This window comes from Phoenix dactylifera, chromosome 12, assembly GCF_009389715.1.
Source record: "Phoenix dactylifera cultivar Barhee BC4 chromosome 12, palm_55x_up_171113_PBpolish2nd_filt_p, whole genome shotgun sequence".
NCBI lineage: Eukaryota > Viridiplantae > Streptophyta > Magnoliopsida > Arecales > Arecaceae > Phoenix > Phoenix dactylifera.
The window spans coordinates 5679855-5692685 of record NC_052403.1 but is presented as its reverse complement, the minus strand read 5'-3'; the positions used below and the strand labels follow the sequence as shown (position 1 = coordinate 5692685).

Below are 12831 nucleotides of genomic sequence, written 5' to 3'. Positions count from 1 at the left end.
ATGTAGCACGTGCATTGCACGTGCGCAGACCTATAAATTAGGATGAACGGTGGGTGATGCCCTAAAAGCGCTCTCCATCGCTTACGGCGCCACCTCCCCCCGACCGGGTTTCGTAAAGCCCTAATCCTCTCTCTCTCACCCCTGATAGCCCCTTGACGTAACCTCAGACCTTGAGGGGGCGGTTTGGTTTCTCTCCTCTTTCTCACCAAACCCTAATTTAGAAAATAAATTTGTCCATTCGATTTCTCCGGTAATGATCTGTTCTTTATCTTCCGCTGATTCTCCTCTGTATCAAGAATTTTTATTTTTTGTCGATTTTTGAAATTTTAGGGGTTTTGGGTTTAGAGAGATGTCGGACGACGAAGCGAAGGAGGAGGAGCTCGATCTCACGTCCAGTGACGTTGTCACCAAGTACAAGAGCGCGGCAGAGATCGTCAACAGTAAGGATCTCATATCGTTCCCTCTTTGCTTCCCGTTCGATTCGTGATCGATACCCTAGTATTCTCTTTTTTATTTTTATTTTTAGTTTCGGATGATTATTGGGGTCTTTGTTATCTAAAGTTTTACGAAAATTATGATTTTTTGGTGTGGAAACAGAGGCTCTCCAGCTGGTTCTGTCCGAGTGCAAGCCCAAGGCGAAGATCGTAGATATTTGTGAGAAAGGCGATGCCTTTATCCGAGAGTAATTCTCTATTATCTACTGGTTATTTTTTTCTAAAACATCTATTTACTGTCATTTTGTTGTTTACAAAGTAGAGTTGATAAATTTATAAGAAGGTTGGGTTGTCGATGGTGGCATTAGGCAAGCGGGAAACATGTACAAAAATGTGAAGAAGAAGATAGAGAGGGGTGTGGCGTTCCCAACATGCATCTCTGTGAATAACACCGTGTGCCATTTCTCACCCCTGGCAGGAGATGAGACGGTTTTGGAGGAGAATGACATTGTGAAAATGTATGAATTAATCATGATAGTTGTACTTATTTGAACAACTTAATGAGAAGCATATTGAGTCATCTCTGCTTTTTCTTTGTGTTGCAGTGATATTGGATGCCATATAGATGGGTTTATTGCAGTAGTGGCGCACACTCATGTCCTCCAGGAAGGGCCGGTGACGGGAAGGGCTGCAGATGTAATTGCAGCTTCTAACACTGCAGCGGAAGTAGCATTGAGGCTTGTGAGGCCTGGAAAAAAGGTATCCTTTTCTTTTACTGGAATTGGAATGTTTTTTCAGTTTTTTGCTAATGCATATTAAGTTGGAAAAAATTGGATTGTTGTAGCTACATTGAAAGGCACAGAATATTTAGGATGACATCTGTTTTGTATGGATATAAGTTGGTGTAACATGTGTCATGGGTGGGTAGCTGTGTACTGAGCTTAGTCGTAGGAAACTTCTACCTAGGTTCTGTGCTTGCTTCTCTCCAGCAACCTGCTTGCATCTGCTTCTTAAACACCTTCCATTTTTTCTTAAAAAGAAAAAGAAAACCCTGCTTCTCTGGACTTGCACTCGGAACTTTCATGCACCCAATTCCGCTTTAGATAATTTAGATATTATGCAATTATTATAGATCTCAATATGTAATTACATTGTTATGGTGGACACTAGCATTGGCACACAAATGAATGTGATGCTTTGATTGCTGGTTAATGAGGAGGCAAACTTCAGACAAAATCATGGGTCCTCTCTTTCATAGTCGTATACTTAGCATTTATAACTATACTCCTCTTGTTCATTAATTGGCATGCATTATGACTATCTCTCCATAATTTTGAGGCAGTTGTTAAGAAACAAATATAAATAGAAAATGCATTCTCCCATCAGGGTGCTATATGAAAGCCTGCTGATTTCCCTTTCAAGTTATTAGGATATGCTTCTCTGTTATGCCACCTTAAGCTATTTCTTGCTATGTATTTTAGAGAGGAGGTGGCCCTTGATTAATGGAACAACGCTTGACTAACATGCACAAGGGTCTTGTGAAATAGGTTATAGTAGAGTTGATGACTTTTTAGTAGTTGATGTGCATCGAGTTTATGCTCGCATTAGATTTTTGATTTGTGGATGCCTCATTTCTCTTCACTCCAAAAGAACATCACCTTAGAGTAGGGCTGAAATTGTATCGGTTCTAATACTAGTATATCTATATCTATATTTGTTTTGTTTGACGAATATTGATATGGATATAGATGTTAGTCAGGTACAAAAATTCATATCTATATTTGTTTTAAACAGATATGGATATGGATACAGATTAGATATTGAGGGCATGGATATAAATTAGGATATAATTCAAATAATTAAATTTTATGATCATGGAATCGAAAATATTATTAAGTGGATAATATATTAAGTTAATAGCATGTTAATATGATTATTCATTTTCTGTAAAAGTTTATGAGTGCTATATAAAATTAAATAGGGTTGTAAGTAGAATCATCTATTTGGATATGGATCAGATAGTTGTCTGTTCATATTCATATCCATTTTTCTTTGACAGATATGGATATGGATATGTCGGATGCTCAAATTTCTATCCATATCCGGATAGATTTAAATAAGAAAATGGATCCATTATCCGATCCACTTTCACCCCTACCTTGGAGGTAATTTTGATGGAGTCAATGGTATGTATGACTTGATTTGTATAGATTTAATATAAATTTATATCTCCCTGGCAGATGGTGCTGGTTAAACTATATTCCACTGGCCACCCATTCTGGATTTTCAGCACAATGTGGTTTTGGTTGCTGACATATATTTTTCTTTTTGCTAAAATATCGGCTAGCACTGTTTTGATTGTAATGTTCCACCTTGTCCTTTTATCGAAATTAGTCCCTAAATGAGGAATAATTTTTGAAAGCTATGGAGTTACATCCAAGGATGCTTTTGTCATAGTTACTCTGATAGGGCATTCCTTCTATCTTTATTTAATGTGAATATTTATGAATTTTGCTTTGACTTTGTATTGAACTTTTTCCATTCAATGATTCGGAATGTAAATTATTGTTTTGCATTTGTAAAACATTCTTTCACTTAGACTGCATTATGAATGCATACTTTAAATTTTTATTAGACTTTAATTTGGCTTGTTTTTTTTGTGCCTCAAGTTTATTTTTCCTTCTCTTTGGCTATAGATTTTACTCCATTAGTTTCTTAAGGAATGGTTGCTGTTTACCTTTTTTGCTTCTCTTCATGGGATTCAAGCTTTCTTTTTGCTGCTTTCTGTAACTTTTTTTGGTAGTTTGAAAACAAAGTTTCTTGACAATAAAAAAAGAGGAAAAAGGAAAAATCACCAGTACTTGTCAGTGTAAGTTGCAAGGAGCTTGTTTTATCCAGCATCCAATTGTAGCTTGCTTTATAGATTCCCCCCCTGTAGTGTTTCATTGAGTGGAACAAGTATCATTGGATGACGACTTATTATTTGTTGCTATTGTGACATGCATATGGTATGCATGTCATGGTTTCTTTGATTTTCTAAGTATTTTCATATGCTTATCTTTTATTGGTTATTACTAAATAAGAACCATTTGCAAATTGCATTCCAGTGAAAATGACTATCCTCTGTCAAGGGTTGCAACGAGTATTATTTGGCTTATGATATTAAATTTGAGTTTTATTCATTTTGCTTCCGGTTTCTGATATTTTGTCCTTGGAGGTAGTAAAATTTCTTGACATTTTGTGACATGGTTATGAATGTTCAATCATTCCATAGATATCCTAAAGTCACAATGGTCTGCATGCTACATGACACATTCTCCTTTCCCTTTAATGCTTAAATTGTACACCTCCAACGGTGTTGACAACCATAATTAATGTGATAATAGAGGATTGCTGTACCGTCCCGAACTGTCCAATTCGAAATAAGGGCTTTGTCCAACACCCCTTGCAGACGAGTGGACGACGAGAGGAGGGCTTTTGAGCCTCCTCTCTCACCCACTCCTAGCATCTTTCATGCTCCGCCTCCCTCTCCCTTTCTCTTCCTCCTTCCCTCCCCCCTCTCTCTCTCTGTTCACCCCAAGCTTGTGTTTCAAATGAAGCAGGGGCTCCACTCAGCGGCCCGAGCAAAGGAGAGGAGGGCTTCCAAGCCCCCTTTCTCCCTCTCCCAGCATCTGTCTCCCCCTTCCTCCCTCTCCCCTCTCTCTCCTTCACCCTCTCCGACATTCCTTCATCTGTACATGCCAAAACAGAACGGTACAATATCATACCGTACTGGTGGCCTATCGGCATGGGTCTTGGTCCTATGGACCTTGGCGATAATAGTATAAAATCCAACCTATGTTTCAGGTGTTTCGGCAGAAGAAACTAATCTAGACATGTTCAATTGGAAGCACATGTTTTCTCTCTTTGATTCATTACTTATGGTAGTGAACCCCACATTTTGTTTGTTTGTGTTTATGGCATCTTGAAAATTTTAGTGCTAATAATTTTCATTAATGTGCTTGAACCTTGCATTTTGTTTGTTTGTGATTATAGCGGCATGAAAATTTTAGTTGATATCTCCAGCTTCTATTTTTAATTATTTATATTACACCAAGCACTCCATATTTTGTTACTACTGTAATTTTATCTTCTAGAAGCAATTTGTATGACCCACTGAAGCATGAGGTGTCTGTTAGTTTTGTTTTTGCGGACTTCATGTGGAATGGTCATCATTTGCCATGCAACCCTCATTCTGTTTGACTCCATAATTTAGATGCCCACTATACCCATGCAATATCCTATGAGTGGTGCATGACAATTAGCATTAGTGAATAGGCAGTTTGGTAATTTTGTGCATCTTTTAACTTTCGTGGTGATATTTTTTTCCCTGTTTGCCTTTGTTGTTGCCAGAGTTCAACTATTCCACATGGTTCTTTGTTTCTAGACTTGAAGCACTAATTTCAATTGAACATAGAAACAAAGATCTAAAAATTTTTCTTACTAAATGTTGATTATTTAAGATGATGGTTTTCATAATATTAAGATGCACAAGGTTCAAGTAAGTATAGAAACATACGCCTATGGCTCTTTAGTTCCATCAAGGATTTAAGTTCCGGATTCTATGTGATGTACTGCACCGATATACTTCCCGTACTTGTACTGTACAAACACATGGTAATTCATTTATTTTGTTGTGCTGGCACCATGAAATGTATTCTGTCAGTATGTATCATACCATATCCACAATATTTTCTTTGAGCTATTATCCATGTTATTAAATGAGGCTTGATAGCGACAGATTTATTATGATTTCAGTCTGTTTCTAAAAAATTAGGCAACTTTATCAAGACGGACCATTTACTTATTGGTTTCCTCTTTTCGCAGTTGCCTACATCTTCATTGGCTACTTGTATACGTGGAAAAGAATTTGCTTTTCCATTTGTTTTTGAAATTCCAAACATCATTCTGTAGCCAACATTTAATTTAACACAATTCAATCACAGTTGTTAAGTCTAACTCCTGATAGTTTTATATTTGGCATCGATTTTATGATTTGTAGATTGCATCCTATTTCTAAATCTATGTAGACCCTATCAGTTCTTTGTAATTTTTTAACCTTGATTACCATGAAATGTATATTGTTGCTATGTATCATAGCATATCTGTAAGGTACTGGTGTGGGTACTGATGCCAGTACTTTGATCCTCTGGTTCCATGGTATCTTTTTCTAGCTATTATCCATGTTAGTAAATGAGGCTTGATAGCAACTGATTTATTGCAATTTCAAGCCGATTCTATAAAATGAGGCAACTTTATCAAGACAGACCATTCTTTAGTTGGTTTCCTCTTTTCGCGGTTGCCTACATCATCATTGGCTACTTGCATATGTGGATGGAATTTGCTTTTACATTTGTCTTTGAAATTCTATATATCATTCTGTAGCCAACATTTAATATAATACTGCGCGATCACAGTTGTTCAGCCTAACTCCTGATGTATGGTTTATGTATTTGGCATTGATTTTTTATGATTTGTAGATTGCATCCTATTTCTAAATCTATATTAGACCCTATGAATCTGTAATTTTCAACCTTGGTTTCTGCTAAATAAGATTCTACCAAACCATAACCAGTACAGCTGTAGAGACTGTTTATTAGTAATTTGCACAAAAAAAACAGGTGCCTTGGCAACTTAACCCTGATTTTTTGTGTTATCAACTTACTTTTTCTGGTCTTCTGGAGATGGTCTACTACCCTATTTCTAAGTTTTTTTTTTGTATCATCTGTTCTTGTTTGTTTTCTTTAAACTCAATACTGCTTGTACAGTTGGGCACTTGAATGGAACACTAAAACAGCATATCGGGACTTGTGATTTTTTTTTAATATTGTTGTTCTAATGTTGTTTGTCCAATTTTCTATGAATATGAGCACTTATCCTAAACAGATATTTAAATCTTTTTCTCCACTTTCTTGCAGATCTTCTTGTTCTCATGCAATCCTTCCACTAGCCTACTAATTCATTTGTTCCATGATTATTCTCGTGACAGAATAAGGATGTCACAGAAGCTATTCAGAAGGTAGCCGCTACCTATGATTGCAAAATTGTTGAAGGGGTTCTTAGTCATCAGCTAAAACAGTTCGTGATTGATGGTAACAAAGTCGTGCTTAGTGTAAGCAACTCTGAGGCTAGAGTTGATGAAGCAGAATTTGAGGAAAACGAAGTATATGCAGTCGATATAGTCACCAGCACAGGTGAAGGCAAGGTAAGAAGTTCTTCCAACCTGACTCATTGAAGTTCCAGAAATCTAATTGAATTCTACAGTAATTCTCTCCTGTGTTTGTACCATCCTCTGGTTATTATCCAAATCATGGATGCAGCTGATAATGCCCTCACTTTGCAGCCTAAACTCTTAGACGAGAAGCAAACCACTATCTATAAGAGAGCTGTGGACAAAAACTATCACCTGAAAATGAAGTCATCAAGATTCATCTTTAGTGAAATAAACCAGAAATTTCCAATCATGCCATTTACTGCAAGGTACATTATATCATCCATTCATTATGTTAAACTTAACCTGGGTTCTATTTATCATAATTCCTTTTTCCTTGTTTTTGTGGGTTGGGGGTTGTTTGGGTGCATTTATCAGGGCTTTGGAAGAGAAACGAGCTCGGCTTGGTCTAGTAGAATGTGTAAATCATGAGCTTTTGCAACCATACCCTGTTTTGCATGAGAAGCCCGGTGAGAAACTATTTGCTCAAGAAATGTTGCATCTGTGCATAATTTTTTCATTGTTTTCCATTTTCTGTTGCAGTAAGCAAATGTACTGGATTTACTGAATAATGAAACAAAATTTTTAACTTTAGCTACTCCGAGTGTCCTGTAAACTACTACTATTTGTTATCTGGGTTAACACCTATGGCATATTGCAAATACCTGCAGAACATTACCTGCTTGCAGATCGTCTCCATCCAGTGGGTTGACCAATTACCTTGCTGTATTTCAGGCGATCTTGTTGCTCACATTAAGTTCACTGTGTTGCTAATGCCAAATGGGTCGGACAGGATTACCTCCCATCCATTGCAACAGTTGCAGCCTACAAAAACCATTGATAATGATCCTGAAATTAAGGCATGGCTATCTTTGGGAACAAAGACAAAAAAGAAGGGTGGAGGAAAGAAGAAGAAAGGTATTCCAAGTGCATATTATCCTTTTGACCATGCATGGTCCTCACAAGTTTCTCTGTATTGCTATGCAAACAGTTGATTTAGAATTCCAGGAATAATTTAGCAGTTACAGTGTATGGCCTTTATTGCTCTATGCCATCTCACTAAAAGTTATGCAGACGCCAAATAGATGGAGTTATGGATTTTCTGTAGTGACATATGATAAACTAGACAAGTTGAATATTTAACCTATTCAGCCAACCCAGGGAAAATTCTGTGCCTCACCTGTCTTCAGTGTTGTCCCTGGCGGGAACTTCAATTTAATGAAGAACATGGAGAAGCACAGCGGTGCCAACTGCCGACTTGTCTTCACTGTTTTTGTGTCACTTTGCAGGGAAGAAAGGCGGAGCTCGGGATGACACAGCCGAAACTGAACCAATGGATGCAACATCAAATGGTGCCCCTGCTCAAGATTGAGAAGTTTTGGTGCTCTTTTTGCATTTGTTGCTGGTGGCCCCTGAGCATGTTGAGATTTTCATGCAATTTTTGTTTAGCAAAGCATGAACGCACAGAAATCTTATGAGGAAAATCTTTATAGCTTTTGCAAGGTGATATTAGGGCAAATTAATTCGTTAAGTTGCTAAAGCTTTGGGCATTTGGATGTATTAGGATGGAAGAGATGGATATTGAAATATAAGATGTATCTGATGATCCATCCATGCAAGGATGCTTGGAGGAATTTATGTGGATTTGGTTTTTGGAAATGCATTTTTTTTTATACATTCAACCTAGAGTATCTTGTGTGTGAAATGCGGGGTAATCCAAAAAAAACTAAGTCGGCATGAAAGAGAATTAAATCAATTCGCATGAGACAATGGGATTGATGAGGAGAGTGATTTTTATTGGCCACTATTTTTCTGAAGCTTTCTAATCTCCTTTACAACTCCGTTGAGCTTGTTCTATCTGATGTATTTTCTAACCTTGGAGCCGTTAATCCATTAATGTGTTGAATATGATATTTAGTTTTATTTAAATTTTATTTTCCATCAAAAAAAGTTTTCTTTTAATTGGTTGGTAGATAATTGAAGTTCACTTTTGGAGGGAGTAGGGTGGTTAAATAAATTCGAAGCCTCCTAAGTAGTATATATTCGCAAGCAATTAGTAAAAGAATTGTTTATGAATATGAAAGTTGATTTTATCTGTCAAAAGTAAGAAAAAAATCTCATGCGCAATCATTCATTCTTTTTCTACTCTCTATTTTGAATTTTAGAGTAATTCTAAGAAAAAATTATAATATTATTAATTATTGGAGACGAAGAGAGGAATTTGAGTTTGTTTGATAATACCTGTGTGGTGTAGTGGTACATCAAGAATTACATCAAGTTTTTTTGGGATCAACCAAAGAACAAATGGAAGAAGAATCCCAAGTAATTTTTGTTTTTATGGGATCTTGGCATTTAGAAATATAAAATATGAACGATTTGAATCTATGTTGACTGTTTTGATACCTGAATATTTTCATGTAATCTGTCATCAATATTAGTGTAACTATTGTATATAAAATACACAGAACTTTGAAATTCATGAAAATATCTGTTAGAGGAACATGTAACTATGTTTGCAAATTAATGACATACTCCAACTGATGCATGCATGTTTCTAGTTTTATGGGATGCTTGATTTTCGGCTTTTAGTCCACCTGCATGATAATGGTCTTTTATCATTGCGATATAAAATGGACTTTTATTCCAGTGTATAAGACTTGGTAACTGGTAAGGTATCCTTCATATGAAAGAAGGGCAACTAGACATATTTGTTTGTCTGTGCCTTTCATGGGAGCAGAACAAAATTTTGAGAATTGTCCTATAAACTAGTTCTTCGGGTATGGGTTATAATTAGCATGATCTGACTAAATCTTGCTAGGCCACTGACACATGCTAACATGCAAACTCTCTCCAATTGCTTGTCCTTGTAGCTCATTAAGTTGGGCCCTTTTTTAATTGTTCTACTTAATCGATTTGCAGGCTAGTGGTTATATACACTCATTAGAGTTGATGTTCTTAAAGTTACAGAGATATGACTTTTAGAGAAATCTCTGATAGAAATTGAAAGGATGCATCAAGGTTTCATTCCCTTCAGGAGAAATCTTGGATATTATTATTGGTGGAGGCTAGAAAAGAGAGGTCTCCGCTGTCTTCTGTCTTGATAAAAATGTTTGCTTTTTGACCAAAACAACTTTTGATATACTAGGAACTGAGGAGTTCATTTTTCAAAGCGGTCAATGTAGAGCTCAATTCTGGATGAGTTAATAAATGCTTTTCTTGTTATTTGGGTCAAACTCAGCAGTAAAATGGGAAATGCCATATTTGTGCGGTGGTATATAAAATTCAAAAAAAAAAAAAGAATTACGTAAAAAGTTTGGTTCATACACTGTATGATTTATTTATTTTTTATGATATTTTACTCTGCGTCAATTTTGATGTTGGTGATATTGTGCTTTCACTATATTTATTATGATGTGCTGATCACCCAAGGACCAGCCTATAGTTGTTTAACAGGATGTGTAAGCACAGTTGGTGACATCCTATATATTTCAGCATATATCTAGACATGGTGGTAGATCCATTATGAGATGATTGCTTGTTTAAAGCCTTGATGTTTCCTGTCTTTTGTCTCAGACTGCAAGAAGTTCATGGAGATGGTTGAAGGTATTGTCGAGTCCCCTAGAAAGAATGAAGAGAGAGAGAGAGAGAGCACGGGCGTCTCAGCTGCTGCTAGGCTCGTAGAGGATTTTACTGTTGGATTAGGATTTTATCGCTGAAGTAGTTCTCCACGAGGTAGGAAGGAGTCTCTGAACAACCTGATGAACTACGTTAAGTGTACTTTTCTAACATCTTCGAGTTTATGTTATGAGCCTATCTTAGTGTTCGTGAAAGTACAAGCGAGGTCACGAACAGTGCACCTTCTTCTGCAGCATACGTGAAGGAAGATGAAACAGTGTCCATTTCTTAGCACGTTAATTTCTTAGCCTGATGGAGTGTTTACACGCTGGCCGATCATTGCCATTGTCCCAATGCATTCTTAGCACGTTAATTTTGAAGTGCTGGATACTTGCAACGAAGAATTCCCGTGTCAAATGTCTCTGATCCAGCAGTTGGTTCATTAAATGGGATGTCAAATGTCTCTGATCCGCAAAGGAACTCATCGTTTTTGGTTTTGATGCAGAAGCATTGAAGCGGGATCCGCATCCGCTAGCGTGATAATTTCTATATAGTCGGGTTAAGAAATGTTCTGAGATTCGCGAGATCTATTCACCGATGTTTCGTATGCCTATCGTGCAAACCAGTTGCTGTATCCTTCCTTACATCTCGACGACATTTCATAAGTGGAATAGTAATGCGCACGTTGTGCACTGATGAATGATGGGAATGCTTATCCGACGAAAAAATATATTGAATTCAGTATTCGAGTGGATGGATTCATACTTTTTAACTCAGTTTGCCGTCCGAGATGCATGATTTGTCGTGGAGGAGGGGCCCGTTTGGTGTTTGCTTTTATTTTTCTGTTTTTGTTCTCAAAAGCTCAAGAAGAACAAATGAACTGGGACTAAATAATTTTGGACTGACAATGAATTTGACAGTCCCAACGGAGGATTTCATGGTGATTGCTTCCCCCTCCACTGTTCGCTCGTACCGTCAATAATTTGGACTCTGTCAAGCTGTCTGTAGATGAATGGACTCTGCTCCTCGCGTTCTGTTCTATTCTATTCCATATTTCACCGTGCTTGGCTCCTTCCGCCACTGCGGATTCACGGGAGATCGGCTAAAAGATTGTTCACCAAGAATGTCAAGCTGTCGTGGTATACATTAGCGTTCGTAGTTATGTTTTTTTTTTTTTTTTTTTTTTTTTAAATGGCAAATCATATAATGCTAACGTGAATATATTCTGTCAAGTTAAGAGAAAGTAAAAAGTATAAGATTGGGGTATGCCCCTCACCGATGTCCACAAAAACTCTACAGAGTGTCGGGCAATGAAAGAGGCGACCCAGTCCATAGCACTGTTCGCCTCCCTAACACATGTGATATATGAGCCTTCCTGAACTCCTAGACCAGTCTGTAGCACTCTCGGATGAGAGGATGGCCATCACCGTATCTGTTCACTCCTCGAATCCAATCAATCAAGATCGATGAGTCACCCTCAAGGTGCACACACTCTGCGGCCAACATCCTCCTAACATAAGAGATCCCCTCCCATGCTGCTCGAAGCTTTGTCCCAAGGGCTGTGAGACCAGGTGTTCGTCGACCTCCAGCTGCAATTAGTCTGCCGATATGATCTCGAATGACAAAACCAACACCTTCAGACACTCCATCCACCGACATACTACCATCAAAGTTTATTTTGAGATGATCAGGAGGTGGGGGCACCCAAGAAACAAGAGCAAATCTGAGCGCTGAAATAATGAATAGAGTACCCTATATGCCCCTGATCAATCCAGAAGAGAACGAGATGGTAGCTGAAATGACCTTCCTAGTCTGACGCATCGCCCTGTCCACCACCAACCACTCTGGCGACCTACTGCCCTCCGCGAGGTGCCTAATTAGTTCTTGCTCGTAGTTATGTTTTCTCTATCAAGAAAAAGAGAAGCACAAGTATTAGAAAAGTGAATAAATAATAAGATAACGATGTTATTTGATAATCACTGTTGATAGCAAATGCTTGAAACGTTTAGCCATTGCCGCAATGGATCAGCAAGTTTTTTCCTCAAAAAATCAAGTAAATTGTTAATCCGAGTTAGCTCAGATGCTCTAACAGCCTTGTTCGAGCAGTTCGTTCTATTTAAGTGGGTTTTGGGATTTTTGACGTATTTTGAGCAAGCCAACAAACCCAACTATAACTCTTGAACTAGCAATCTATGATCCGTCACCAAAATAGATTAATCTCCTGGTCAGATTTACGGACTGTTATTTCTCTGTTGCATGCACGGTATTTTGAGCACCATATTGTACTTACAATTTGTTTGTGTACCAAGGCCTGCATGCTATTGCTATAGCCAACACATACAAAATGCTCTCGTAACAAGTTTCATGCCAATCAACCAGAATTCTCTGCAGTACGTGTGCATCACTGGATGACCATCATCAGGGATGCAACAAATAAACTGCACTTCAATCTCAAAGCACTACTTCATGAAATAAAATCTTAATATTTCCAACTGACGAGCAGAGTTGGTAGATACAAATATAAAATATATC

The 12831-nt window shown here is 37.6% G+C and overlaps 1 protein-coding gene across 3 annotated transcripts; it reads left to right on the top strand.

Moving 5' to 3' along the window:
- Nucleotides 1-57: 57 nt before the first annotated feature.
- LOC103718110 (ERBB-3 BINDING PROTEIN 1) lies at nt 58-8366 on the top strand. 3 transcript variants are annotated; one of them, XM_039132424.1, is made up of 10 exons: nt 58-250; nt 346-440; nt 598-682; nt 803-952; nt 1040-1193; nt 6463-6678; nt 6817-6953; nt 7063-7154; nt 7420-7611; nt 7974-8366. In XM_039132424.1, the coding sequence occupies exons 2-10, from the start codon at nt 350-352 to the stop codon at nt 8054-8056; spliced, it is 1200 nt and encodes a 399-aa protein (XP_038988352.1). In that variant the 5' UTR covers nt 58-250; nt 346-349; the 3' UTR covers nt 8057-8366. The 3 variants fall into 3 exon arrangements, with proteins under 3 accessions (XP_038988352.1, XP_026664656.1, XP_008805004.1); XM_026808855.2 differs by having other exon boundaries at nt 331-440; XM_008806782.3 differs by having other exon boundaries at nt 59-250; nt 331-440; nt 7420-7602.
- The last annotated feature ends 4465 nt before the right edge of the window (nt 8367-12831 follow it).